At 54.9% G+C, this 24,801-nt stretch overlaps 1 protein-coding gene across 1 annotated transcript; it reads right to left on the reverse strand.

Moving 5' to 3' along the window:
- Positions 1-7,955: 7,955 nt before the first annotated feature.
- Positions 7,956-24,555, reverse strand: L3MBTL1 (L3MBTL histone methyl-lysine binding protein 1). Its single transcript, XM_062504897.1, has 22 exons — positions 24,420-24,555; positions 22,108-22,331; positions 21,272-21,416; positions 20,995-21,133; positions 20,240-20,363; positions 19,526-19,627; position 19,486; positions 17,394-17,485; positions 16,709-16,813; positions 15,813-15,948; positions 15,220-15,320; positions 14,051-14,202; positions 13,889-13,965; positions 13,418-13,503; positions 12,751-12,861; positions 12,394-12,508; positions 12,041-12,140; positions 10,902-11,099; positions 10,567-10,613; positions 9,732-9,889; positions 9,042-9,104; positions 7,956-8,130 (listed from the first exon to the last, which is right to left on the reverse strand). Exons 1-22 carry the CDS (start codon positions 24,553-24,555, stop codon positions 7,996-7,998), a joined length of 2,547 nt encoding a protein of 848 aa, XP_062360881.1. The 3' UTR covers positions 7,956-7,995.
- Positions 24,556-24,801: the final 246 nt, after the last annotated feature.

Here is a 24,801-nt window from a genome sequence, read left to right on the forward strand (position 1 = left end):
AAGGGTCTGGAAGAAGTCCACCTTTGCCTTTTTCCCCTGGTTTACACCCATATAACTCCCACCTACCCAGGCCTGAGCCTTCCCTGTTTTTCCTGCAGGGCCCAGTTGTGGCAGGGGTTGCAGACAGAGGGGATAGGATGTGCTGGGAAGAAGGGAGCTACAGATGCTGCCACCTTCAGAGTAGGACCCTTGAACATGTCTCACACAACCCCAGTGCCAGAATCCATCCGTTCCCTTCTCCCACATCCATCGGTGCAAGCGACTTCCCCTGTTTCATTAACCCTTCGTTATTGCCGGAGGGAGCTCTGTGTACTTCACTGGCCAGCCCAGAGAAGGTGCAGCTGAGGTGCACCTGGCTCCAGGGGGGAGGTAGAAGAGAGCAGCTGTCTTGAGTAAGGACCATTGGCTGCTCCAGTGTGGGACTGGGGGAGGTCTGGATGGATGAGGATGGACCAACCCCATGGGATGCACCCAGACCTGTGGGCAGGAGGTGTTGCTGTCCCTCCTGCAATGACAGACACTGTAGGCCAGGAAGACACAGCTTCCCCTGAAAAGGCCAAAAAAGGAAGTCAAATTACTTCCCTCCTATTTCATTCTGTTGAGCCACCAAACTTGCAGGTTTGTGGTTGCAAAACAATCCCCTATTTCATAAGACAGAGAAGAAGCCATTTCCCCATCAAGTGACCGGATGTAAGAAAGAGAAACAAAAAGTCCTGATAGCCTTTCCCCCAAGGTCTGTTGGATCCTAAGTCATCACAGGGGCCCAGCCCTGGGCATATGACTGAGACATTGTTGTCTCAGTTCAATCATCCCAGCCCTGCAGTCGTGCTGGACAAACCCAAGCAGTTGGACAGAAGGTGTCTTGTGGCAACGAGGTCATATCAAGGAGTCACAAGAAGCCACACTGCTGCTCAGTGCCTGTGGCCAAAGCCTTCCTCTGAAGAAGCCCTGCTTGAGCAGAATACAGAGGGAGCCAAGAGGGACGTGATGCTGCCTGTGACCCATGTGCTGGCCTTCGGTGAGTGCCAGAGGCTGTGGGGATTCCCAAAGGGCAACAGGAGGTGTCCACACACCCCACAGAGATGTCACATCCCTGCTTCTCCTGCAGGTGCTTGGCTGGTGGCACAGAGCGAGGCTACACCAAGTGAGTATCTTGATGGAGGTAGATGGGGAGTTTGGACACATCTCTGGGCCCACCTATGTCCCAGGGCTCTTCCACAGCCCCCTGGAACAAAATTGACCCTTGTGTGGACACAGGGCCTGGGGGGAGCCCTGGGCTCCCAGAGCAGCTGTGAGGGCTCCCTGTCTGTCTGGCAGCAACTCTCTCCCTGTGCAGGTGCCCCCACAATCTCCATCTTCCTGAAGCCACCTGGGGTGATCCCACCAGGAGGTTCCACCACCATCTGCTGCATTTGCCAGCGCAGCTATGGGAGCTTCGTGCTGTACAAGGGCAGCCACCGGGTCCATGCCCTGGAGCAGAGTGGCAGCAGGGCTGAGTTCTCCATCTCTAATGCCACCTACAAGGACAGGGGTACCTACCACTGCCATTACCTGGAGGGAGGCACTGTGCTGGCTCGAAGTGATGAATTGGAAGTCTCTGTGGAAGGTGAGGAATGTGTTTTCCCCTCTTGTGGAGTAATGCCCCAGGGCACACAGTGATGCCCATGGCTATTTCCATGATGGGCAGAGATCTTCCTCCTCTTCCCTGGCTTGGAGAGGTGGGGACCACCTTCACCTCTGCTTGAGCCAGTTGGTGGCTTCAGAGGGATCCTGGTGCTCCTGGCACCATGCCAAAGCCCTCTGCACCTTCTCATTCCCTCTCCTGTCCCCACAGAGCTCCGTCTCCCCAGACCCGACCTCTCTGTCCTGCCTGGGCACAAGGTGACTGCAGGAGCTGATGTGATGTTCCACTGCACCACCACACAGCCCAGCACTGGCTGTTACCTGTACCTGGAGGGCCAAATCCGAGCCCAGCTCCTCTCAGGGGAACAAGGTGACTACAGCCTCTCCGGCGTGCAGAAAGGTGACAGTGGCTGCTACAGCTGCCAGTGTTACACCATGAATACTTCGAGAGAATGGTCTGCTGTCAGCAACACCCTGGACTTGGTGGTGAGAGGTGAGACCAGCCACATCCTACTCTACTCTCTGCCCTGCAATCTGTCACATCCTGGGGGAACTAGAAAAGATGATTTAGAGCAGGAAAGCAACTGCACGAGGGGTCTGAGCAGAGGGTTCCAGCTTCCTTCAGCTGTGTTTGAGCCTGGACAGTTCCTCAGAGACCCTAGAGATGACCTAGAGACCCTATAGATACAGGGTTGCTGGGCTGACAGGTGGGGATAAGAGTCAGAGAGCACCTCTCCCTGCACCTCCCAGCCCCAGGGATAGTCATATGTCTTGTCACAGCTCAGTGTCACCATCTCGCTGGCAGTGGCTTCTGAGGGCCAGCTCCATGTTTCTTCCCTCTTTCCCATCTTTGGTGTCACTGGGTGGGGTCACAGGTGAGAGGCTGTGAGTAGGGTGTGTCCCAAAGGACAGGGATGTGGGAGGTGCAGCTGGGGGCCCCCTCGGGCTCCCTTTGCTCCCTATGAACTTCCCCTTGTGCATCTTTTGCCCAGGAGCTCCCTGGGGTGTCTGCTTGCCCTGTGTGCCGCCCTGCTGCCCCCATGGGAGGACGGGGAACTCCCGGTGGGTTCCTCCCAGTGACGGTCCCTTCTGCCCCTGCAGATTACACGCTGTGCAACGCCGTGCGACTGGCGCTGGCGGCCGGGCTGCTGCTCCTGCTGGGGCTCATCACGGCGGAGGCTGCGCGGAGCCGGGTCTGGAGGAGCCGGGGCTGGAGGAGCCAGGCCCTCCCCGCAGGCAGCTCTGCTCCGCCGGGCAGATAAATAAACCGCACCTGTCACCATCCCTTTCCCGATTCCTGTCCCAGTCGTGGTTCCCGTCCCTGTCCCGGTCTCGGCCTCGGTCCCTGTCCCTGTCCCTGTCCCTGTCCCTGTCCCTGTCCCTGTCCTGGCTGCCTAAGGGGTCTCACGGGGCGGGCGGGTGGTGGAACTCCCAGGGACACACAGAAGGATGGGGTCACTGACCGCTGTACCGACCGCTGCAGTGACCGCTGTACTGACCCCTGCAGTAGTGACCACTGCACTGACCGCTGCAGTGACCGCTGTACTGACCCCTGCAGTAGTGACCGCTGCACTGACTGCTGCACTGACCACTGCACTGATCGCTGCAGTAGTGACCGCTGCACTGACTGCTGCAGTGACCGCTGTACTGACCCCTGCAGTAGTGACCACTGCACTGACCGCTGCAGTGACCGCTGTACTGACCCCTGCAGTAGTGACCGCTGCACTGACTGCTGCACTGACCACTGCACTGATCGCTGCAGTAGTGACCGCTGCACTGACCGCTGCACTGACCGCTGTACTGACCCCTGCAGTAGTGACCACTGCACTGACCGCTGCAGTGACCGCTGTACTGACCCCTGCAGTAGTGACCGCTGCACTGACCGCTTCAGTGACTGCTGCACTGACCCCTGCAGTAGTGACCGCTGCACTGACCGCTTCAGTGACTGCTGCACTGACCCCTGCAGTAGTGACCGCTGCACTGACTGCTGCACTGACCACTGCACTGATCGCTGCAGTGACCACGGCACTGACCCCTGCAGTGATCGCTGTACTGACTCCTGCAGTGCAGTGACTGGCCCCACAGCACAGTGACCACTCCTGCTTCACAGGCCTCTGTTGCTCACATTTGTTTATTATTTTAAAACACTGACAAAACACACCACACCATCATCTATATATATATAAATTTAGATTTGTACCACTATAAATTTATATATATAGAGGCTTTCAATCTCTTTACATTCAGGACACACAGTTCCGGAATAGCTGCACTGGCTACAACAGAAAGATTTTCATTATGAGAACACCGAGAGGAGGTGCTAATACCAAAAAACACAGAAAAAAAAAAGAAATTAAGTAAGAGTGCAAAATGAATGAAAGTGCAAAAAAGCTTTTGTTATCATAATCACACTCCCTCCACAGTATTGTTCCCATACCCCCCTTCAAGGACGAGTGAGCCAAAGGCCCCAGAGGGAAAGACTGGGCTGGAAGAAGGGAGCCAAGCTGCAGCCCTCCTGTTTTTCCCTCTCTGCATTGAGGAGATCTCCTGGAGGATGAGTGAGGAACCTCCTGAAGGATGAGGAGGTTCCCCTCCTCTCCTGGCTCCCTCCACCAATACCCTTATTGCACCCATGGGCACACCCTGTAGGCAGCAGCTGCCCTAAGCTCCCAGCCCTCCTAGACCATTTGTAGGGTGCTTTTCTCTTTTGAAAGTGCTTGTGATTGCCATGAAAAGCAGAGGAAGGCGAGGGCAGGCAGCTGTGCTCTGCTGGGGCAGGCACAGACACCCTCCCTGCTGAGCTCCAGGCTGGCTGCTGTCATGGCAATTGAGACCTTGCTTTGCACTGTCCCAGTACTGCCCATTTCCATGAGAAGGAGGAATCAGATTCCCAAGAGGCTCCAACTGTTCCCATGCACCCAGAGTCAGCCACAGACCAGCCCCCCCAGAAGACACCCCATAGCTGAGGCTGAAGCATGTAGTGGGACTTTTCCCATGGCTCCAGCTAAGCCCTCTCAACAGCAGATGCAGGGTCAGGAACAGCAGAAACAGACTTGGGGACCTCCACCCAGAAAAACATTTCACTTGAAGAATTCTTCACTGACTTAGAAATGCTGGCTGCAGTCACATCTCTCAGAAATGCTCCAGAAGGGAACCTGTGGGCCAGACCCAGCCCACTGTCCTCTGGCTTCTTAGTGACATGGCAGTGAACGTCCCTGTGAGGAATCTGGTCAGGCAACAGGGGAAGGACAGAAAACTGTGGTGCTTCTGCCTTGGTTACAGCTGTCCTTGATGGTCCTGGAGGGGGGACTCCCACTCAAAGCTCTGTGGGGATGGAGGACCTACCAAGGCCAGGGGTGCAGCAAACCTTCCTTCTCTTGGCTTCCCTGATGGCACTGGGGACAACTGCTCACAGAGGGCACATCACATGAGATCCTGGGATGGGTGTCTGCTGCCTCCACAGCCCAGAGAACCCCACCCTAAAACAGCAACACACCAACAGCAGAGGAATGGCGTCATGGTACTCCTACAATCACCCCTCCACATGTACACAATGCTTTGGGTTTGGTTTTAAAGAACACAGAAGGTTATAAGTTTTAACAGTAAATAGCCCTTGACCACCTACAAATCCTGTAATTCCCTCACCCAGACAAATCCAGCAGCTTTGTGCCCCAACAGGTACATCAGCCTGAGAGGCTGAGGAAGCGATGCTCAATCCAGCAGGTGTGTGGCACAGCCTTCCTGCCTCCCATCCCCCTGTCAGTGGGACTGGTGTTCCTGACAGCTGCTCCTGGCACAGAGCTCAGACCCAGTGGGAACCTGGGCTCCAGCTGTGCAGCCAGTCCCCCCAGATGAGGGGCAGCACCCTGGCAATTGGGTGCAGGTCATGTTTTGAAGAGGGAGGTGAGGAGAGCCCAGGACAGTGTGGGGATGCCCCTCTGCCTGTGTGGCTGCTGCCCAGGCAGTGCACAGCCTGGCTGCACCCCACAGCAGAGCAAGAGCTGGTGCTGCTGGCTGTACCCAGCCTTGGTGGGCAGCCAGGGCTTGACTCATGGCTTCTCTTCCCATTCAGCAGGATCTTCTGAGCTCCTCACCATCTCTGCTCTGCCAGGCAGCCCTGTGAGACACAAGGCTCTCCCTTGTTCACAGCAGTTTCAGATGTGATGCCTGGGTTGCAGCTCCTCTCCCAGCACCCTGGGACAATGCTCAGTCCCTTCCCCAGCAGGAGGAACAACTTTCACACGTGTCAACATAGCAGATGAGAATGCGTTCCGAAGTTGGGTCCTTGCAAGCTCAAGGGCTGTCTCCAGTGTGAGGGAGCCTTTTCATTCCTGGAAAAGTCTAAGCACTGTTCACAGCCTGGGCTCACAACCAGGGCTCCTCCTCTTCTCCCCCACTACACAGTAGCCCAGAGACTCTCCATCAGCTGCAGAGACCAACTTCCACACCACTTTCTGCAGAAGAAGGGTGGCTTGGGGAGTGACTCTGGGACCCAGAGACACAGCTGTTCCTTCCCAATCCCTCTCTCCACAGATGGCCATGCTGCAGTGCTTTAAGAGATGCAAGGACATAAAAAAGGAAAAGAGAGGGAAAGCTGCCTAAATCAAACCCAAGCAATGAAAAACAAAGACATGGACAAATTGCAAGTCCTGTGTGAAGAGCAAGCAGCAGACATTTCAAGAGAAGGTCAAACGTGACCCCAAATATTCAATAACAAAGTCAAAATGCTACATTTCCATGGGAAGCCTCAAACAGGTTGACCCAGGTGTGACAGCGGCTCCCAAGGCAGCGTTGCTCTAGGACGCGTTGCTGGTGTGCTTGCTCACATCTCTGCATCCCTGTCTTTGGGCACTGGGAAAGGGGAGAAATTGTTTTATTACTGGAATGTCATGGTTTGGAATGGGAAAGGAAGTGTACCTGGGACCTGCTGCAGTCTACAGCGAGCCTCAAGGCAGGTGGCCATCTGGGCAAGTGGCTGTCATCCAGCATTGCATGGCCACCTCCTGCTGCAACAGCTCCCACAGCAGGTGTGCCAGGGTGATGGACCACGGAGAGCAGTGTGAGATTTGCCAGGAGGCACAGGGGCCTATCAGAAGCTGCTGGGACTCTGCCAGGACCCCCAGGATTGTTGGCTTTTCTGGCTCTGCAGCCCTTTGGTCCCTCCTCCATTACAACAGGCAGTGTTACATGAACATTCCCAATCTGCCTGTGGCCCTGTCGGAAAGGTGCTGTGCTCTGAAAAGAACAGAAACAAACCAGCAAAATGCTGGATTTCTTTTAGCTCTGCAGGTAAGGGATCCAGGGACAGAAGATCCTGCTCTTCAGCCAGAAGAACTTGGGTGCCTTGTGAGGGCAAAGAGGGGGGAGAAGGCAGCTTGGCAGAATTGACTCAGCCAACTCAGGAATGCCTTCAGAAGCAACTGAGGATCTGCCTATTGGAGCAATGGATGCTTCTTGTCCTTGGAAGCTGTCTCCAGTCTGGAGAGGGCCTTGCTCCTAGTACAAGGACCAAAGAGGGCCTGACTTCCTTTGCAGAGGAGTCTTTAATAGGTGCAAGGGGAACAAGCTATCCAAGCATCCTTTCTTCCAGAGAAGTGCTGGACAAAACAGTCTGAAGCACAAGAAGAAATGGAGTCTTTTCTGCACCCAGCCAGCCCTGCCCCCACAGGGCCCTGGGGATGCTGCATTTTAGGAAAGAGGAATAAAGCACAGGCGCGGGTCATGGGCAGAGCAGCAGCCAGGACTCCCTGAAGGGGCAAGAAGTGACCACTGGTTTGCAGTGCAGTGCAGGGGCAAAGCACTCATCAACTGGCCTTAAAAAGGGAAAGTCAAAAGAATTCAGAGAAAAAGGCAAAATGAGCAGAAGCTCCTAAGAACATCCCTTGGAAATGGTGCAAGCACAGTTACCCCCAGAGGAACACACAGAAGGAAAAACCGTAAATCTCTCTCAGCTGCTGAGCAAAAGCAAGAGCAGCCTTGAAGCAGGTGTGAGCATGGATGCAGGCAGTGAGTCCCTTCCCCCCTGCCTGGGTGACTTGAGCAGGTGTCAGCCCCTCTACAGGGTTCCCCCAGCCCCCAGCACCCCTGACCAGGGGCAGGCACAGCAGGACATGGGGAAAGCTGTGGCACTAAGATGGGCCAGTGCTATCTCCACCCTCCTTCCCTGCAAACACCCCCGAGGCCTGGGGCCAGCCTGGGGCCAGCACTGCAGATGGGCAGCAGGGAAGGAAGAGGATGGGAGATGGACTGGTGGCAGAGTGGAGATGTGGCACCCAGGAGGACACGCGCAGGACAGCTGGGGGAATCCCTGTCCTGACCAGACAGTTTGGCAGCACCAGTGATGAGGGAGGGTCCCAGCTGGGCCAAGAGAAGTCACTTTAAGGTGTCATCAGCATTCTTGAACATGAGGATGGCATTGTAGATCTTGAGTGCTGGGCCCAGCTTGACACTCATAATCTTGACGATGTCAGCCTGCGTCAGCAAGAGGAACGCCTCGCCATCGATCATCTGGGGAGAAGAGCGGGGACAAAGGCACTCACTGCAAACCTGGGGACAGCCAGCACCAGCACAACCTGGGTAGAAGCCACAGGTGACCCCAGAGAGCAGGGCAGGGGCCACCCACAGCACTCCCACACTGCCCCAGGGGAACCCCAGCTGGCGGCTCATGCGCCTAAGAACAGGGCAGAGGGGGAGAAGCCCTTCCAGGGGCCGTCCCAGGAGCCCACACTGCAGCCAGATTTGGATTCTGTGCAGGAGCCCCATGGGCACTGCACAGAGCCACCACAACCTGCTCTGGGCAAGCAGTTATCCATTCCCTGCTCCAGGGACCAGAACCCATGGATGCTGCCCCAGTTCAGCTTTGCCAGATGAGCACACTTAAAGCACATGGGCCATTCCTGGACAGGGTGTGACAGTGGCTGTACCCGGAGTGCGCAGGATGAGCCCCAGGTGTCAGAGCCACCCCCACACGTCTGCCCACAGAGGGTCCAAAAATGCCAACCCTGACAGGCAGCAGTGCCACATGACTGCTGTGCTGGTGAGAGGGACAGAAGGGGAAGGATGAAAGGGTAAAGAGGAGCAGCTCCCCTCAGGTGGTGATGGTGCTCTTAAGGCTGCAGCACCATCTTCCTCCTGTCCCCCATCTGCATCCACTCAGAGGGGCCCTCCATCCCCCATGCTGGGAGAACAGGGCAGCACAGCTCCCTGGGGGTCAGCAGGTCCCCTCCTGCCCTGGATGGGCACAGCCAGACAGCTGCACACTCCCATGCAGTGGGGCTGCAGGGCACGATCCCTGCCAGGTACTGGATGTGCCCTCACTGCAGCAAGCCACTGCAGGAAGGCCACTAGCTAATTCCTCCCAGCCCTGGCGGCACAAAGCCGTCTTTGACCACCTGCTCTCATCTGCCAGCCCTTCTTACCTCATCCTTGAAGAGCTTGGCTTGGTCCTCACAACCTGTCAGAGTCTGCACAAAGCTAAAAACCTTGGAATAAATGAGAGAAATGTCAAGACGGAGCAATGTTTCTGGCTGGATACCTCTGCTGAGCCCACATCCTCCCATTTTGAGCCCTGCAAGGTGCCACGGGGCTCTTGGGACAGATGCTGCAGGTGCTTTCCCCTCCCATGCCAGAGCCCACCCCTAGCCTTAGGCACAGGCACTGGACTGAGAGGGCCACCAGGGGGGTAACGGAGACATCAGGGGATGGTTCAAGTTGTCTCTGAGATCATAGAGGCCAACCACTGAGCAGCACTGCCAAGGCCACCACTAAGCCAAGTTCCCAGGTGCCACATCCATACACCTATTGAACACTTCTTAGAGATGGTGACTCCACCACTGCCCTGGGCAGCCTGTGCCAGCGTCTGAGAGTTGGCGCTGCTGGGGCTGGTGCCAGAGCTCCACCACCTACTCAGGCCTTAACAGGTGTCACCACAGCTGCCCAAGAAAGTGAAAGAAGGTGACAACATGTCCAGTAGACCCCTCCTCGCTAGCCCAGGGACGTGGCCATTGAAGTGCCTGGTGCATGTGCCACGGTGCTGCACAGCCAGGCTGGGCACTCTCAGCCACACCAGCCCATCAGGGGCCAGCACAAAGCTGTCCAAAGCACCTCACCTCATCAATGGTCCACTTGGCCACCGTGGCTGCTGTGATGCCAGCCACCCCTGGCAGCAGCTTGCAGTGCTGCTCCCAGCACAGGGACAGGGAGCGATCAGGGTGGGCAGACAGGGCAGACATGAAGAGTGACTGGTGCATACTGTCTGAAGAAATAGCTGGGGATAAAGCACAACATGAGATACGAGGTAAAGGATGAGAACATTCCATGCAGGTAGCAAGAGCTAGTGGCTGTCCCTTGAGCCAACAGGGTGTAAGGGTATCCAAGTGTTTGCTTAGGTGGGATTAGGGATGCTGGGCAAAGAACCTGAGACAAGCTTGGCTTTGCCTTGTTCTCATGACCTCTAATAATTCATTTTCCACTCACGCCCAGCAGTGGGGCAGGTGGCAGGACAGCCCATGGTGAAAGGGATGCTGGATACACATCAGGCATCTGCTTCTGCCAGGCATCAGAACTAAATGCCAAGCCAACTGTCCAGCATCAGTTTCAGTGTGGCAGCAATAATTTGGCACTTCTCAACTACACTGAAATTTTGGGGCACAGCTCCCCACTATCCCTGTCAGAAGAGGACAAAGCACCACAGAAAATACACCGCCATAGAGAGGATCCTAATTCTGTGCCATAAAGCACTCAAAGATTCCGAGGGAGCTTTGTAAGCCCTGGCACAAGGCAGGGACGTCCCTTATCCAAGGTCCTCTCTGGCAGCTGACCACAAGCCCCCTCACTAGGGGTGGACCTGTGTGAGCCAAGGGAGACCTGGCCCCAGCACTCCCACCCACCCCAGCTCATCCATCTCTGCCCTGCAATGACACCATGGCAGAAGATGGCACTTACTCTGGAAGTCTTCCTGCTGCATCTTCCGGTACTTTGGAGGTCTCCCTCTAAAGAGACAGGAAGACTGATGTCCGGCTGGGCTGGGATTGGCCCAGGGCCCTCCTCCCCAGTGCCCAGAGCAACGCCTCAGTTGTGGGAGCAGGGACCCCTTGGACCCTGACCCGAAAGGTTGACAGCCAAAGCCAGAAACCGTGGGAAGAAAAAGCAAGAGAGGTGCCCGGCAGAGCTGGCAGGAACAAGGCCAAGGAGCCTCTGTGGCCTGGTGACCCCTGCCAAGGTGGGCAGTGGTGGCACAGGGGCCCTACTCACACGGGGCTTGCCGGCCGTGCCCCTACCTCCCGTGGTGCCGAGATTTCTTTCGCTGAGGGAAACCCATGGGGCTCCTCTTGCGAGTCGAGGCCTCGGTGTCAGACAAGTCAGCCTTCAGCCTGCCCTGGTTCTTCTCTGCCAGGGGGCACCCTGAGAGGCAGTAATGGGCTGTGAACCTCCCCGTCACATGGCCTGACCCATCGCAGCCTGGTGTGGGGCACTTCCTAGAGAACAGAGGGGACACAAGAGTTGGGTCCAGCTTGGAGCAGCACCAGGGGATGAGCCAGCAGGGCCACCCTTCTGCCCTTGAGCATGAGCATGGGCAGCCATACCTGGCCATGGAAGGCAGAGGAAAGATGTGCTGAGCAAATTCCCAAGACCAGGCTGCTGGGGCAGGGGCAGGGCACACTCAGTCCCTCCAGGTACAAACCTTGGCCCTCTGCCATCCTGCAATGCTGGACAAGGCACCAGTGTGCTGATGGAGCAGCTCATCAGGCTCCCAGAGTCTCAGTCTTCCCTTGCCCCCACAGGCATCCAGATCAGCCTCAGAGTGAGCAGTAAGTGTGTGACAGGAGCATGGCCAGCACAGAGAACCTCAGGAAGCCGATCCTCAATCCTCATGAGGATGGGACCTGCCCTCCACATCCCCATGGATACTCCACCATACTGGCTCCTCCTGACACCAGCCTAGAGCTGAGGTTGGCACTAGGCCCAGCCTGGCTTCCCCTGGAAAAGGTCCCTCAAGTGACTGCCTGAGCTGGAACCATGCACTGATCCTTCTTGGGACTTCAGCTCAAAGCCTGACAGGGAAAGGCATCCAAGAGGGGTGGGGGGAACAGCGTGGTCAGAGCTGGTGTCAGTGCACAGCATCTGCACTGTCCTCTCTATGCCCACAGCTGCCCATGGTAGGTGAACACACACAACACCTTTGGGGACTCTGGGGCTGCAGGACAGGCACAGGAGGGGCAAGCAGGGGCTCCTCTATCTGGGTTCTGGTGCTGTCCCGAGGCCTGGCCTGGGGGAGCAGGTGGCAGAGCAGGTGTGGTATGAGTGCAGGGAAGGGCTGGATGCTGGTGGGGATAGCAGGTGAGGAGGAGCAGAGGAAGAGCTGGTTCAGCCTGGCAGGGAAGAAGCTGTGCCCTCCAGGCCATGCCAGGGAGCTCACCTGTGGTGAAAGCTGTACTTGGAGCTCTTGGAGTGAGGGATGCTCTTGCAGCCCAGGCTTGGGCAGCCCCCATGGGCAGAGGAGGCTGGTTCCTTTGGCCCTGCAGCCAGAGGAGAGGAACAGGAGAAAGGCTGTCATGGCTGCAAGCCCAGGCAGAGCCAGGGCTCTGGGCTCCCTTGCACCAAACAAGGAGGGCTTTTCCAGCTGACAAATCCATGGAGTGGCCTCTCCTCCCTGCCCATTCTCAGCCAGAATCTGCCCTCCCATTTCTGTGCACGGGTAGGTGGCAGTGACAGTGGTGTCTGGTGTGCTCGTGCCCTGTGGGGAGGGATTGGCACAGGTGCAGCACTTACTGAGAGGAGGCTGCAATGGGTGTCCTGTTTTTGAGCACCAGCCCATGGGATGGATGTCTGGATGATCTGCATCAATCCAGAAATCATACATATGGCTCCAGCCGTCAAAATGGACCTGAGGAAGCAAGAGAGGGGTCACCCTTCAAATGCCAGCACACCTCTCTGAGGAGCCCTGGAGCCCTCTGAAGTTGAGAGCAAGCAGCAGGGTAGAGTTGAAGTGTAGCACAAGGCTCTCCACTCCTGGAGCCAGGCACTTGGACCTGCCCACATTTGCACACTGCCAGTGAGCTGGGAAGGGCAGGAGGAAGCCAGCACAGTGCCTGGACACAGGCTCAGCACTGAAGCTCCAGCACCCACCTTTATCCTGTGATCTTCCACATCCTCCACACTAGCCACTCGGATGAAGGAAGGAGTCCTTCTGTCCACCGCCTCCAGCTTCATGTTGACCAGGAAGCCATGGGGTGGGCGCTGGAAGAGCCCAGTCAGGGGGAGCAGGGCCCTGCTTAAGGCTCCCACCCCCTCAGCAGCTTTCCCAGCACCATGTCCTCATGGAGCCCAGCTCCCAGCCCTGCCTGGCCAGGGAAAAGCCATCCTAGCTCACGATGGCAACAGGAGAAAGCAGGAACAGGCTCCCTGCATTTGAGCTGTCTTTAACAAGATGTACCCCAGGGAAGAAGGTCTCTAATACACATATGTTGGGGATCTATACTGCAACCACGCTTGGCTGGACATGGCTTCTGGTGGTGCAGTTTGAGACAAAAATTAATCAAGCAAATCTAAATTATTTCCCGTCACTCAGCTCCTGTTTAGCTGAAGGCACAGTGATGCTCCTCATTTCTCCCAATTTTGAGCTATATGCCCAGGATAGCCCTGACATCTGAACTCTTGAGTGTAGATCCAAAGCCTAGGCCTGTGGCAGGAGAATACAGAACATCACCAGAGCTGTCTCAAAAGCAAAGACCTGACAATGAAGAAAACCCAAATTCCTGCCCAGGTGGGGTGGAGCAGATGGTGTGACACTCACCACTTTAAAGGCCCAAGCTGGGACAGCAGATGCTCCAGTTTCTTTCAGGTATTTTTCCCAGGTGAAGTTGTCAGGATCAGGATAATCTGGAAGGGGGAAGATGCAGAAGGCGAGACATGCTTGTAGGAAGTCAGAATGTACCCCTGAATGCCCCACTGCCTTTGAGGGCCAACCAAATCTGTTCCAGGCACACAGGAACCTGAGAGATACCGAGAAGTGTTGCTATTTTCTCATGGACCATGAAACCCACAGAAGAAGGAAGCAGAAACAGCTGGGTGTGCACAGACAGCTGGGGTCCTCCTCATATCTCTGAGTGGAGTCCTGGCCTAACACAAGCACCATGCTGCACCTGAACATGTGTACAGGAGCCTTGGCAGGAGGTATGCGTCCCCAGGACTCCCATGCCACCCTTGGAAGCCTGTTCCTAAGGGGATGCACTCCCAGGCTGCACCTGACTGATCACTGACTCACCTTGAGGAGGTGTGAGAGGTTTGCCGTGCTCATGACACCACCCAACTGGGTGGATATATGGACTGCTGGGATCACACCTAGAAAACATACCCAAGCTCTTACACAGGGCCCTCTGTGGGTGTCTCCCCACCACTGGCCCCCCAGGAGCCTCTGTGCACTTACCAGTAGTCATAAGTATCATCCCAGTTGTCAAAGTGCACCAGAAAGCGATTGTCCACCACGTCAGTCACTGTGGCAACACAGATCAGGGAAGGGTTCATGCGGTCCACAGCCTCAAGCTTCATGCCCACCTTGAAGCCTGGGGAAGCCTCGTGCTGGCAGGAGAGAGGGACAGGGCTTTTTCAGAGCTGCAGCCCCAGCTCCTTCCTCACCGTTTCCTATGCCTGCTGCAAGGAGACACCTGCCCAAACCCTCCCAAAACCAGACACTGTCTGGCCTCCAGACAGGCCTGGGAGTACTCAGGCTTCCACAGATGGGCAGCGTGCTGCTGTGCAAGGAGAAAGGAAGGGGGTAAGTAACTCAGCTGGGCCACACAAAGAAAGAGGAAAAGTGATCTTCAGACCCTCAGGATCTTCTATAAACAGTAAATTCCAAGAGGAAAAAAAACCTCCAACAGACACTGGTTCCGATTTGGTCCCAAAACACTAGTTTGTGGTCACAGTCAGCAGTGGCCAATGCCTCAGGCATGGCAGGAGGAGCTGGGATGGGGCCCCTCTCCCTTCCTTGCCTTTATTTCTTGGACCCAGAATCTCTGCAAAACATTGCATCACACACACTGGTGGGGTTGTTGCAGCATTGAACAGCAGGGTTTAGACACAATAAATAATTTCGAGAGGCTGATTTGACAGTATGGTGAGTTTCCTCTGCAGCTGACAAAGGAAAGATCAGCATTTTCATTCTCCTATATTCCCACTTTTCTTACCCAAGCTTCCATGAGACAAATATAGGCAGACACAGAAACAGCAAAGATACAAAATAGAGACAAAGGAATTATACTTAAGAAACATTAGGTGATGTATTTTTAGTCAAACAATTGTTGAGTAGTAGTTACTTCTCCTCATCAGTACTTGTGTAACAGATTTAATTGTCAGTGAGATTAACCTGGATGAAGTAGAATCAGACCAACACCAATTCTGGGCATATCAAATGAGTGTCTTAGCTACAGATACTGAGCAGCAAAATGTGCCACACACTCCTGGCTCTTGAGCACTCTGGGCTTGAGGGGTGTGGGATGGACAAAGCAAAACTCGGTGCTGATGGCAGCATTTTGCTCAGCTGGAGGGGAAGAGTCACACCTGAACGTGTAGGCAGAAGGAGATGCTACTACTCACAGTGTTTCGGACCATGAAGAGGTGCTTAGGAGCTGCCTGAGCCTTTGTTAACTTCAGGTAGTTTGTCCAGCTGAATTCTTCTTCCTTATAACCTACAACCCCTCAGGAAGAGAAACGAGAGCAGTAAGTTCACAGCCAGGAAGATGTGAGGGTGAGCCTGGCCATCCCTGACCCACTGTCACCCTGCCAGCATATCCTGCTGCAGGCAGACAGGATCTACAGTGTCCTCCCAAAGGGATCCATCCTTTTGGGATGCCCAAAGCCCGTGGCTGAGGGCTGATGTGTGGTTTTGAAGGGGTGTTAGGAAATATGAGCACTGGAGTGGAAATCCAGAGTACAGCTCCTCCTCTGGTCCTGCCTGCCCTGGGGCACAGCTGGTGGCACTGGGAGGTCCAGAGCAACAGAGCTTTGCCCCAGTATGTGAGCAAGCAGAGATGGAATGAAATGTTGTCCTGTGGAACTCCCCCAGTACACCAGCATCCCTCCCTGGCCCCATGGGGCCACCCTGTCCCCATCTCAAACTCTACATCTGGCCCACTCTTCATTGCCCTCCTTCAGCAGGAGCCACCACCTAAGACGAATTAACTCCTTACCTTTGGGGGGCTGGAGTTTGTGTCCTGTCTCCTCAAACCAGCCAGCAGGGTGGATGTCAGGGGAGTCAGCATTCAGCCAGAAGTCGTGGCACTCAGAGTAGCCATCAAAGTGGAGACGCATCCGGTAACCACACACCTGCCAGCAGGGAGGGAGGAGATGGAAAGGGCCATGGAGACCTGCTGCTCATCATCTTCATCACCTGGCTGAGCACCACAGCCCCTCCCCTGCCACACACCAGCTCAGCATGGGTCACTTGAGGAAGCCAAAAGTCAATCACAGGCAAGTGCCCAAACTGGGAGGCACAAACCAGTTCCAAAGCATGTCCAGCATGGAACAAGGTCAGTGTAAAGCCACCACAAGCCAGCCCAAAGAAGGGATGCTCAGGCTGGTGCATTAAATGCCATGGTGGAGCACCTTGCTGGTTCCAGCAAGTGTAAAGACTCCCTGTTCTGCAGCCCAAGGATCTGTTGGTGTAGGGATTTTGGCTAAATGCCACACTGGCTGCCTGGGTAGCTCTGTGAGGCAAGGCTGGTCTGGCTGCAACACAGCTGAGTGGAAAGTGGATCTGCATGGACACAAGGAAGAGCAGTGGCATGCCTCCACACCCTCCATCTCAAGGGCTCAGACCTGTCCTAGGGACATAAGCTGTTGCCATCAGCACAATCCCTCCCCCCATGCTGTGCCAGGGTGACGGAGAGACCAACCCAGCTGCACAGTGCTGTGTCCTGTCCCTCCAGGCTGGCAGAGAACTCCCTGCTTGTTTGGCTGAGGTGCTGCAGCAGCAGCTCATCACCTGCAGTGACAGGCCCTGTCTCCTGCAGGGGCCAGCTGGCAGCACCTCCCCTGCCCCAGAGCCAGGAGGAGCCAAGGAACATGGGCATTGGAGGCTCCTTACCTCAGCCACTGTCAGGATGAAGTACATGGATGGGTGCTGCGGGTCGATCCCCTCCAGCTTCATCCCCACTTTAAAACCATTCTTGTGCTGGGAAGCTACTTGGTACTGGAAATAAAAATTAAACTACAATGTAAAACCAACACAGGGAGTGGGATCTAGAGCCCACTGGAGAGCAGCCAGCAGGCAATGGGAGCTGCTGGGACCAAGAGACTGTGGGCCACAGGTTATGTTGTCATCCAAATTTTAAGTTTTTCCCATAGAAAAAAACCCAGTGTTTCACCTCCTTACGGATTTACATCTCTTGCTATTGTCAGGGCAAGGTGTCCCTGGGGTAAAAGCTGCAGCCTGGGGAGCAGGGCACAGGCCTGACTTGTCTGTAGCACAGCCTCAGTAGAGCCTGTGTGGCTTCCAGGAAGGGGTGGAAAGGCTCCACTGCCAAAGTCACAGCAGTGTCCTAGGCAAAGGTGGGGTGTTTGGGATGGGGGCCAGCACCCTGCTGGGGAGCAGGACTCTGGGCATCAAAACTGGAGGCTGCCCAGTCACTTCCAGCTGCCAATGGGAGTTTGATTACTGCTCAGAGTCCCACAAAACAGGGAAGCAAGGAAGAGAGGAGGAGGGGCGGGGGAAAAAAGGGAAAGAAAAGAGAAGATGAAAGAGGGAAAAAGACAGCAAAATCCCAACTCACATCCTGGAAGAGATCTAAAGGGGCAGCGACAGCTTTCTGCTCCTCCAAGTAGGATGCCCAAGACCAGCCTTCTTTCTTCTCCTCACTGGCACCTGAGCGCAGCACAAACGCACACAAACGCTGCTGAGGGGCCTCTCCAGTCCTGCCCCACTGCCTCGGGGCTGTCCTGCTTTCACACAGGGTCCTGCATCCCTGCAAAGCTCTGCACCATCCTACCAGAGCCCCGTCTCCAGCAAACCTGGCCAGTTGCACGAGGGGCAGAGCCAAGAGCCCCCATGACCCAAATGTCCTGAACCATGTCCTAGTAAGGCACCTGGGATAGTGGAGCGTGTCCCTGCCCATGACAGGGGATGGAACCAGATGGGCTTTAAGGTCCTTTCCAACCAGTCTGGGACTCCAGGGAGTGTGAAGGAGGAGCCATCAGGCTCCCTGTGCAACCAGACCCTCTTCCAGCCTGAACATCTGCTATGTCCACACAGGATGGATTTGGGGCATCCAGCAGGATCCACGCAGAGGTCTGGGAATCATTCCCAGCTGCAAGGGGCTCCTAGACAGTCAAAGCAGCAGCAGGTTCACATCCTAGCTCTGCCATCCTCTGCTCTGAGACAGCTGTCAGAGCCCCCGTGGCACAGCATGGTCACCCTGATGCCCTGGAGATGTATTTGTCTACATGACAAAGAAGACAGTATTGTCTCTTCATAGGCAGGAAGGTGACCCATGCCTCTGAGAAGGACATAAAGGCCTTGCCCAAGACCTATGAGAAACAACCCAAGTCTTTTGCTCTCCAGCTTCTTCGTCTCCCTAATTTGCAGCAGCTGAAGGGACTCCAAAGGTGCTGTGCCTATTCCAGTGCTGAGGAATTCCCAACTACAGGTCAGCCATGGCAGACAGCCTCAGGTAGGACAGGCCATAAATTCAGAGGGAAAAAAGACCAACTCCTTCCTCCTCTGGACTTAGGAGATGGAAAAAACTAGAAACTTGGGGAAGAAATTAAAGCTGAACTTCAGTGGGCAAGGTGACTAACCCTGCTTTGCTGACACTTCAGTGTGAAAAACACTTCTATTCTTCATTAGTAGTTCATAGAAAAAGTGCCAGGCATGACTGGGGAATCCATGTGTACAAGCTCTGCACTTCTGGGGAATGACAAATACACCAAGAGTCAGAGCATACATTGACTGCTGCATTGAGGCATCCAGGTGTGTATTTTGTTTGCTGAAGTACTTCTATAAGAGAAAATAAAATGCTGAAGTAACAAAGCTCATCACTGCTTACTTCTATGCAGCAGGGAAGGCTACATGCTCAGAGCTCAGTGAGAATCACGTATGAGATCTGTGATTCCTTTTTAACAGTAGTTAATTCAGTGTAACATCAGAGGTTAATGACACCTGGCCCCTGCCACTGTCCCTGAACTTGGCTCTGGAGAGGAGTATGCAGTTGGTACAGTTTAATTTTAAAATCATTTTGAGTATGACCTTCAGTACTCAAAGACAACAGGTTTCCCATACATGTTTATTTTCAGCATTTCCCAAAGTTTTCCTTGACACTGCAGAGGAAAAAAATCAACCAACCAAACACTGCATCCCTCAGCTTGTGTCCTCTCTGTCCTTTCCCTCCATGTCGACAGCTCTGCTTTTGAGATCTCTGATACAGTCCCAGAACAGGTCCCCATGGGATGAGACAACTCCAAATGGCTTCAATGGTACTGCACCTACATGAGCAGCTCCCAAACTTGTGAGCTCCTGATGCCATGAGGGAAATTCCCCATGAGCCCATCCCAAGGGAGGGCAAAGCCGTATGTGGTGCAGTCCTGTTCTTGCTCAGGACAGTGTCCCTGGGAGCAAACACAGTGTCCAGGAGCCAGTAACAAACTGAGCTCCCAAGGGGAGGGACAGGAAGCTCTGTTCAGCACATCCCAGTGCTGTGTCTATAGGGATGCCCCCTTCCCATGGAGAGAAAGAGAGGAAAGCAGAGAAACGGAAAGAGACAGAGAGAGGAGGATCAAGCAAGCAGAGGTGCTCACAAGCCTTCAGGACCACGTGTCAGCACACTGCAGTGCATGTTTGACCCTGCAGGAGCACCAAAAGGGCCCAACCCTGCAGTGTGACACCCCAGCCCCAGCAAGAAGTGCTCACCCCGCCCTCCGTACCATGCTGGCTCCCGTTCCATGCCTCAGCCTCCAGATTGCTCATGGCAGAATCTTCCACAGAGCTTTTCCTCTCTTCCTGCTTTTCCTCCTAGACATGAGAGCAGACAAAATAGAACCCAGGTGCACACAGAGATGTTTGGCTGTGTGTTGTACCCTCACACTGGTGCCCAAGGGGCATAGTGCACCTCCACGAGGTCCATGGTTTGATCAATGCCTGGCCCAGAAATGGGCTGCCAGAGAATCTGATGATGGGAGCTTGCAGGGACTTTGGTGCTGACTGGTAGCAATCGCACATGGACTACTAGCCCTGCTACAGTCAGGGCTAGCAAGCAGACCTTCCTTGCCTCATCAAAGTCTCTCCCCACCCCAGGACATTCAGCACACAGACACTCCCCTACTTCAGCCCTCTCTTTGGTGGTCCAGACTCAAGAAAGCAGCTGAGAGTGCTCAGTAACTACAGCCCAGCCTGGACAGCCTGGCACCGTCCAGGCCTCAGTGCTCCACATGCCAACCAACCAGCCCAGTGCTAGGAGCCCTGATCTCCACACAGTCAAGTCTTTTTGGCATCTTGGCCAGCGTGTTTCCCTTTTGACCTGCAGCTGACAGAGCCCTGAGCAGCATGACAAGATCTGTGCACACAGGGCTGGCCCACAGCCCCTGGAACATTGGCTGCACACACTCCCTCCCTGCTTTGTCCTACCATTTGCTCGGATTCATATTCTTCCTCCGAGGGGCTCTGATAGTCCTTCCTCTTTCGTTTCTTCACAGGCTTGAGGATTTCAGTGGCATTGGTGGTGCTGGCAGAGTTTTCCACGATGACAGACCTGCACAGAGGGAGGGCCATGCACTCCCTGGAGTGTCAGCAAGGGAGGGGCTGCTGAACAATCGCTGTCCCCCCATTTCTTACTCATACATGCCCCCACCCCTCCTGATGGAGTACACACACAGGTTACCAAGAGTTAGAGCCAGGGACAAGCCAGAGTCACCCTTGCACACTTGGGTGTCAGAAACCTGAACCCAGGGATGGATCAAAAGGGATCTAGTTTAGTAGCAGGGCTCTATGCTGCACCAGAGATGCTGGAAAACAAGTCCTGAGTGTCAGACACTGGTCAGGAGTAGGGCTGGAAATGCCTCTGTCACTTGTGGCTTTCCACTGCTGCTCAGTCTAGCAGGCCCCACTGCAGAAACCTCCTGCTCCAGCAGATACGTGTTTACAGATCATATCTAGGCCACAAATTGGGCAGGAGAAAATATGGCTCTCATGCTTCCTGCTGCTCCCTGGGGAAGTTTTCGTTCTCCCAGCCTGCCTCCAGGAATGAGCAGAACACAAGGGGACCCCCAGCACCTGCCAGAGGCAATGCGTTCACATCCCTGACTGAAGCACATGGAGCAGGGCAGGGAGGAAGGGCAGAGGGATGGATCCGGCTCTGCAGGGCACAGAGCCCCTTTCTTTACCTCTCTTTGAACTGCTGGTGGCAGTGCTCGCTGCAGAAGCCCCTGCCTTCCCGGGCCCCATCCCACACGTGTCTGCGGCCACAGGTGTCACAGTGGCACAGCCCTTCTGCTGCCGGCAGCGTGGGCTGCTCCACCACGTCTGCGACACAGAGAAGCATCAGTGAGGGACAAGGAAGGACAGCACACGCAGCAGACATTTGCCTTACCCACAGAGACACCAGACAGCATCTGCTGGATGGTGGTACCCACTCCACAAGTGCCACCATGGTGCCCTTACCCTGAGCCACAGTAGGATTGTCTCTGCTGGGGGGTGCCACCTCAGAGTCTCCATCTTTCTCCATGTGACCCTCCTTTACAGCTTCCACAGTAGGCATCTTATCAGCACTCACCACCTTCAGTGTCCCGTACTCATTAATCCGGAACTGTGTTATTGAACAAATAGCAACGAAAAAGAGTTAAGGAACACAGACGTGTAATTGGGTGGTTGATCTGAAAATGAGGGACATGGTTTGCTCATCAGTGTGTCTGAGGACAACTCTTCTGAGGACAGAGGTGAGCACAGCACTGCAAGCCATGTGAAGGTGTCCTGCCTGCAGCCTGTGCTGGGCACTCAGGTGATGCCAGCACCAGCTGGAGCTGGCAGGTGGGTGGCTGGAGGACAAGGTGTCCCGAGGCTGAGCAGAAGCTGAGAAATGGGTGCATTTTCTGCAAGCTGTCGTGCACTGATGGCAGCCTTGAGGCAGCGCTGCCAGATGAGCACAAGGCTGCTGTTCCCAGGGGCAGGGCAGCAGCTTGGGCAGAGCCAAGTTCTCAGCAGTTTGGAAGGGACGATGTCCTGCACAGCATGTAGCACCCCTGTGCCTCCTTGTGCAGGACAAAGCTGTTGCAGCCCCCAGGCACCTCTGTGAGCTCTGTGCTAAACTCTCAGGATGGCAGGGCCATAGGGATGGGGCAGGAAGAGAGCTTGAGCAGCTGAGGTATCTTCCATCTGGTGTAGGCAGGCCAGGCACATCCTGGTGCTCCCTGCCTGGCACAGGCTGGGGGATTTACAAGCACAAACAGCTGTAGGAAGAGGCAGAGGGGTCAAACCCAGTGGCCCAGGGCAACGCTTACCCGCAGGTTACTCCCAGGCAAAGTTGCCACCCCATCTTTCCACTCCAGCACACGGACTGTGCTGCAGGTCTGCACCCCACTGATCTGCGGAATGACAGCAGCTGTGACGGGCTCATTCCCTGTTCCCCTCTCTGGCTTCTCAGCCCCTGTGCTTCTCTGGGACTCCCGGGGGAATCGCTGGATTTCTAAGGTGCTCGTGGGAAGGTTGATGGCAGTGGTGCTTGCTTGAGAAGAGAAGAAAGGAGACAAACAACCAGAGGCATACACAGAACACTTCACTGATGCAAACAAGGCTCAAAGGCAGCCCAGGACCCCAGAGGACATGGTCTCCCAGGTGAGGGCTCTGCTGTGGGCCAAAGCACAAAGCAAGGAGAGTGATGCAAAAAAATCTGCAGCCAGTAATGACTCATGCTGGGGGGTGGCACCAACACTATCCACATTCAAGGGTTTCTACTTCAGACTGATCTCAGACAGTTTCTGTGCCCAGGGTGCCCCAATGTGACAGGAGTTTGCTCCAGGACAGCAACTTCAAGTTTAGTTATGTTTCAAAGGAACACACTGTGCAACCTAGGGCCTCCCTGCAGTGAGAACTGAGGCACCAGGAAAAACTGGGAAATCTGCTTCTAGAGAACATCCCTGACCTCACCTAACACACAGCCATGCTTTGCTCAAACACCTCCTGAAAGACACCAGTCAGCTGCACCCAAAATGGTTCCCAATTTTCAAGAAGGGTAAGAAGGATGACCCTGATAATTACAGGCCTGTCAGTCTCACTACAATGCTTGTTAAAATGATGGAGAAGGTTATTCTAGGAGTTACTGAAAAACACTGGAAAGACAATGCAGGCCTTGGCCACAGCCAACACAGATTCACTGGGGGAAGACCTGGTTAACCAGCTGAATTTCCCTTTATGGAAAGGTCACCCCACTAAGCTGACCAAGCATAGCCAATAGATGTGGGTTTTTAGGATTTTAGCAAATCTTGATACTGCCTCTCACAGTATCCTTCTGGATAAAGTGTCCAGTGCAGAGTTCATCCAGTCCATTGTCCATCAGGTGAACAACTGGATGATGGGTTTCCTGTTCAAAGCCTACAGGAACTGGGGGCACATCACCAGTGGGGTTCCCAGGGTTTAGGGCCAGTGCTCCTAAACGTTTTATAAATGATCTGGATGCAGGAATTTAATGTCCGTTAAGGAAGTTTATCAATGACATTTCATTAGGAGGAGCTGTGGACAACCTTGAGGGTAGAGAGGCCTTACACAGAGATCTAGATAGACCAGACAGCTGAGCAATCCAATCACCATATGCATGAAACAAGAGTAAGACCTGGATTCTGCACCTGGGATGGGATAATCCTGAAAAATATATTTGACTTGGGGAACAAGATTGGAGAGTTATCCTGGAGAAGGGGCTCAGGGGCTTTGGGCTGAGGGGAAGTAGAACAGGAGCCAGCAGTGCCCTGGCAGCCCCATGGGCCAGCCCTGCCCCATGGGACATTGGGGGGAGGGGGGGGGAGGGGGGGCAGTGACTGTCCTGCTCTGCACTGTGGCAGCCTCACCTCCTCTTAGGGACAGCTTGGGCCCCTCAGCACACAAAGGACATCTGAGGGCTGGAGCTGTGTCCAGAGCAGGGAACCAGGATGGTGAAAGGTCCCAAGGACAGGACTTGGGAGGAGCAGCTGAGGCCACTCAGCCCATTCAGCTGGGAGGAAAAGGTTGAGGGGTGACCCCATTGCCTCTGCACCTTCCTCTGGGGGAGCAGGTGCTGATCTCCCCCTTCTGGGACCAGTGACGGGACCCGAGGAGACGGAACAAAGCTGCCTCAGGGGAAGTGCAGGTGGGACATCAGGAAAAGTTTCCTCACCCAGAGGCTGCTCAGTGCCTGGAACAGGCTCCCCAGGGAAGCAGTCACAGCACCAAGTTCAGGGAGTGTCTGGACAACACTCAGTCCCTACGGTTTAATTTTACATGGTCCTGCCAAGAGCAGGATTTTGGACTCGGTGATCCTCACGGAGCCCCCCCAGTTTGAGCTGTTGTGGGACTCCATGCTAATGCAGCAGCCCGGGAGCTGCAGCCCTGCAGAGCAGGCATGCAGCACACTGCACTTCCCTGGCTCATGGCCCCTCACATCAGGGCTTCCATTTAAAGCTCAGGAGGAGTCAATTGACCACCAACAGTCCAAGTGATGTGGGACAGCCACAGAGAACCTCCAAGATGGCAACAGCAGCTTGGTTTTGCCTCACAAGGTTTGGGAGGAGTGTGAGCTATCAGGGCTGGGGAGGCAGCAGCTGGAGGGGACTGCTCCACATACCTGGGATGATGAAGGCAGTGGTGGGCAGGTGGGTGCTTTGCACAGTGCTCTCGGTGCTGACCACGTGGACACTGACCTCCCCAGTAGCACTGCCCTTGGTGCTCCTCACCACCTCCATCTCCCCCCTGCTGTCCATCACCTTGCCTGGGCACACAGCGAGGCCCTGTAGGGCAGCAGGCAAGAAATCAAGTTGGCTACCAGTACAAACACAACAAAGGAGTGAGAAAGTGACTGCACAGGATGGTCTCTCCCAGCAGAAACCCCTGCAAGATGTATTAAAGGTCCACTGAACCCACATGAAGCTCACAGCTGGCATCAGCATGACCCATGAAAGGCCCTGTTGTGAGGTCCCAGCTCAGAGCCTGCAAATGCTGAGGGGTTT

This window comes from Cinclus cinclus, chromosome 18 (genome assembly GCF_963662255.1).
Source record: "Cinclus cinclus chromosome 18, bCinCin1.1, whole genome shotgun sequence".
Classification (NCBI taxonomy): domain Eukaryota; kingdom Metazoa; phylum Chordata; class Aves; order Passeriformes; family Cinclidae; genus Cinclus; species Cinclus cinclus.

What these genes read in the sequence shown, in the direction of transcription:
- L3MBTL1 (XM_062504897.1), bottom strand. Translation starts at nt 24,555, where the DNA reads ATGGACAGCAGGGGGGAGATGGAGGTGGTGAGGAGCACCAAGGGCAGT. An exon ending in GATGATACTTATGACTACTG is followed by an intron (nt 13,966 to 14,050) that starts GTAAGTGCACAG and finishes TATGTTTTCTAG; the next exon opens with GTGTGATCCCAGCAGTCCAT. An exon ending in GCAGCAGGAAGACTTCCAGA is followed by an intron (nt 9,890 to 10,566) that starts GTAAGTGCCATC and finishes CTTTATCCCCAG; the next exon opens with CTATTTCTTCAGACAGTATG.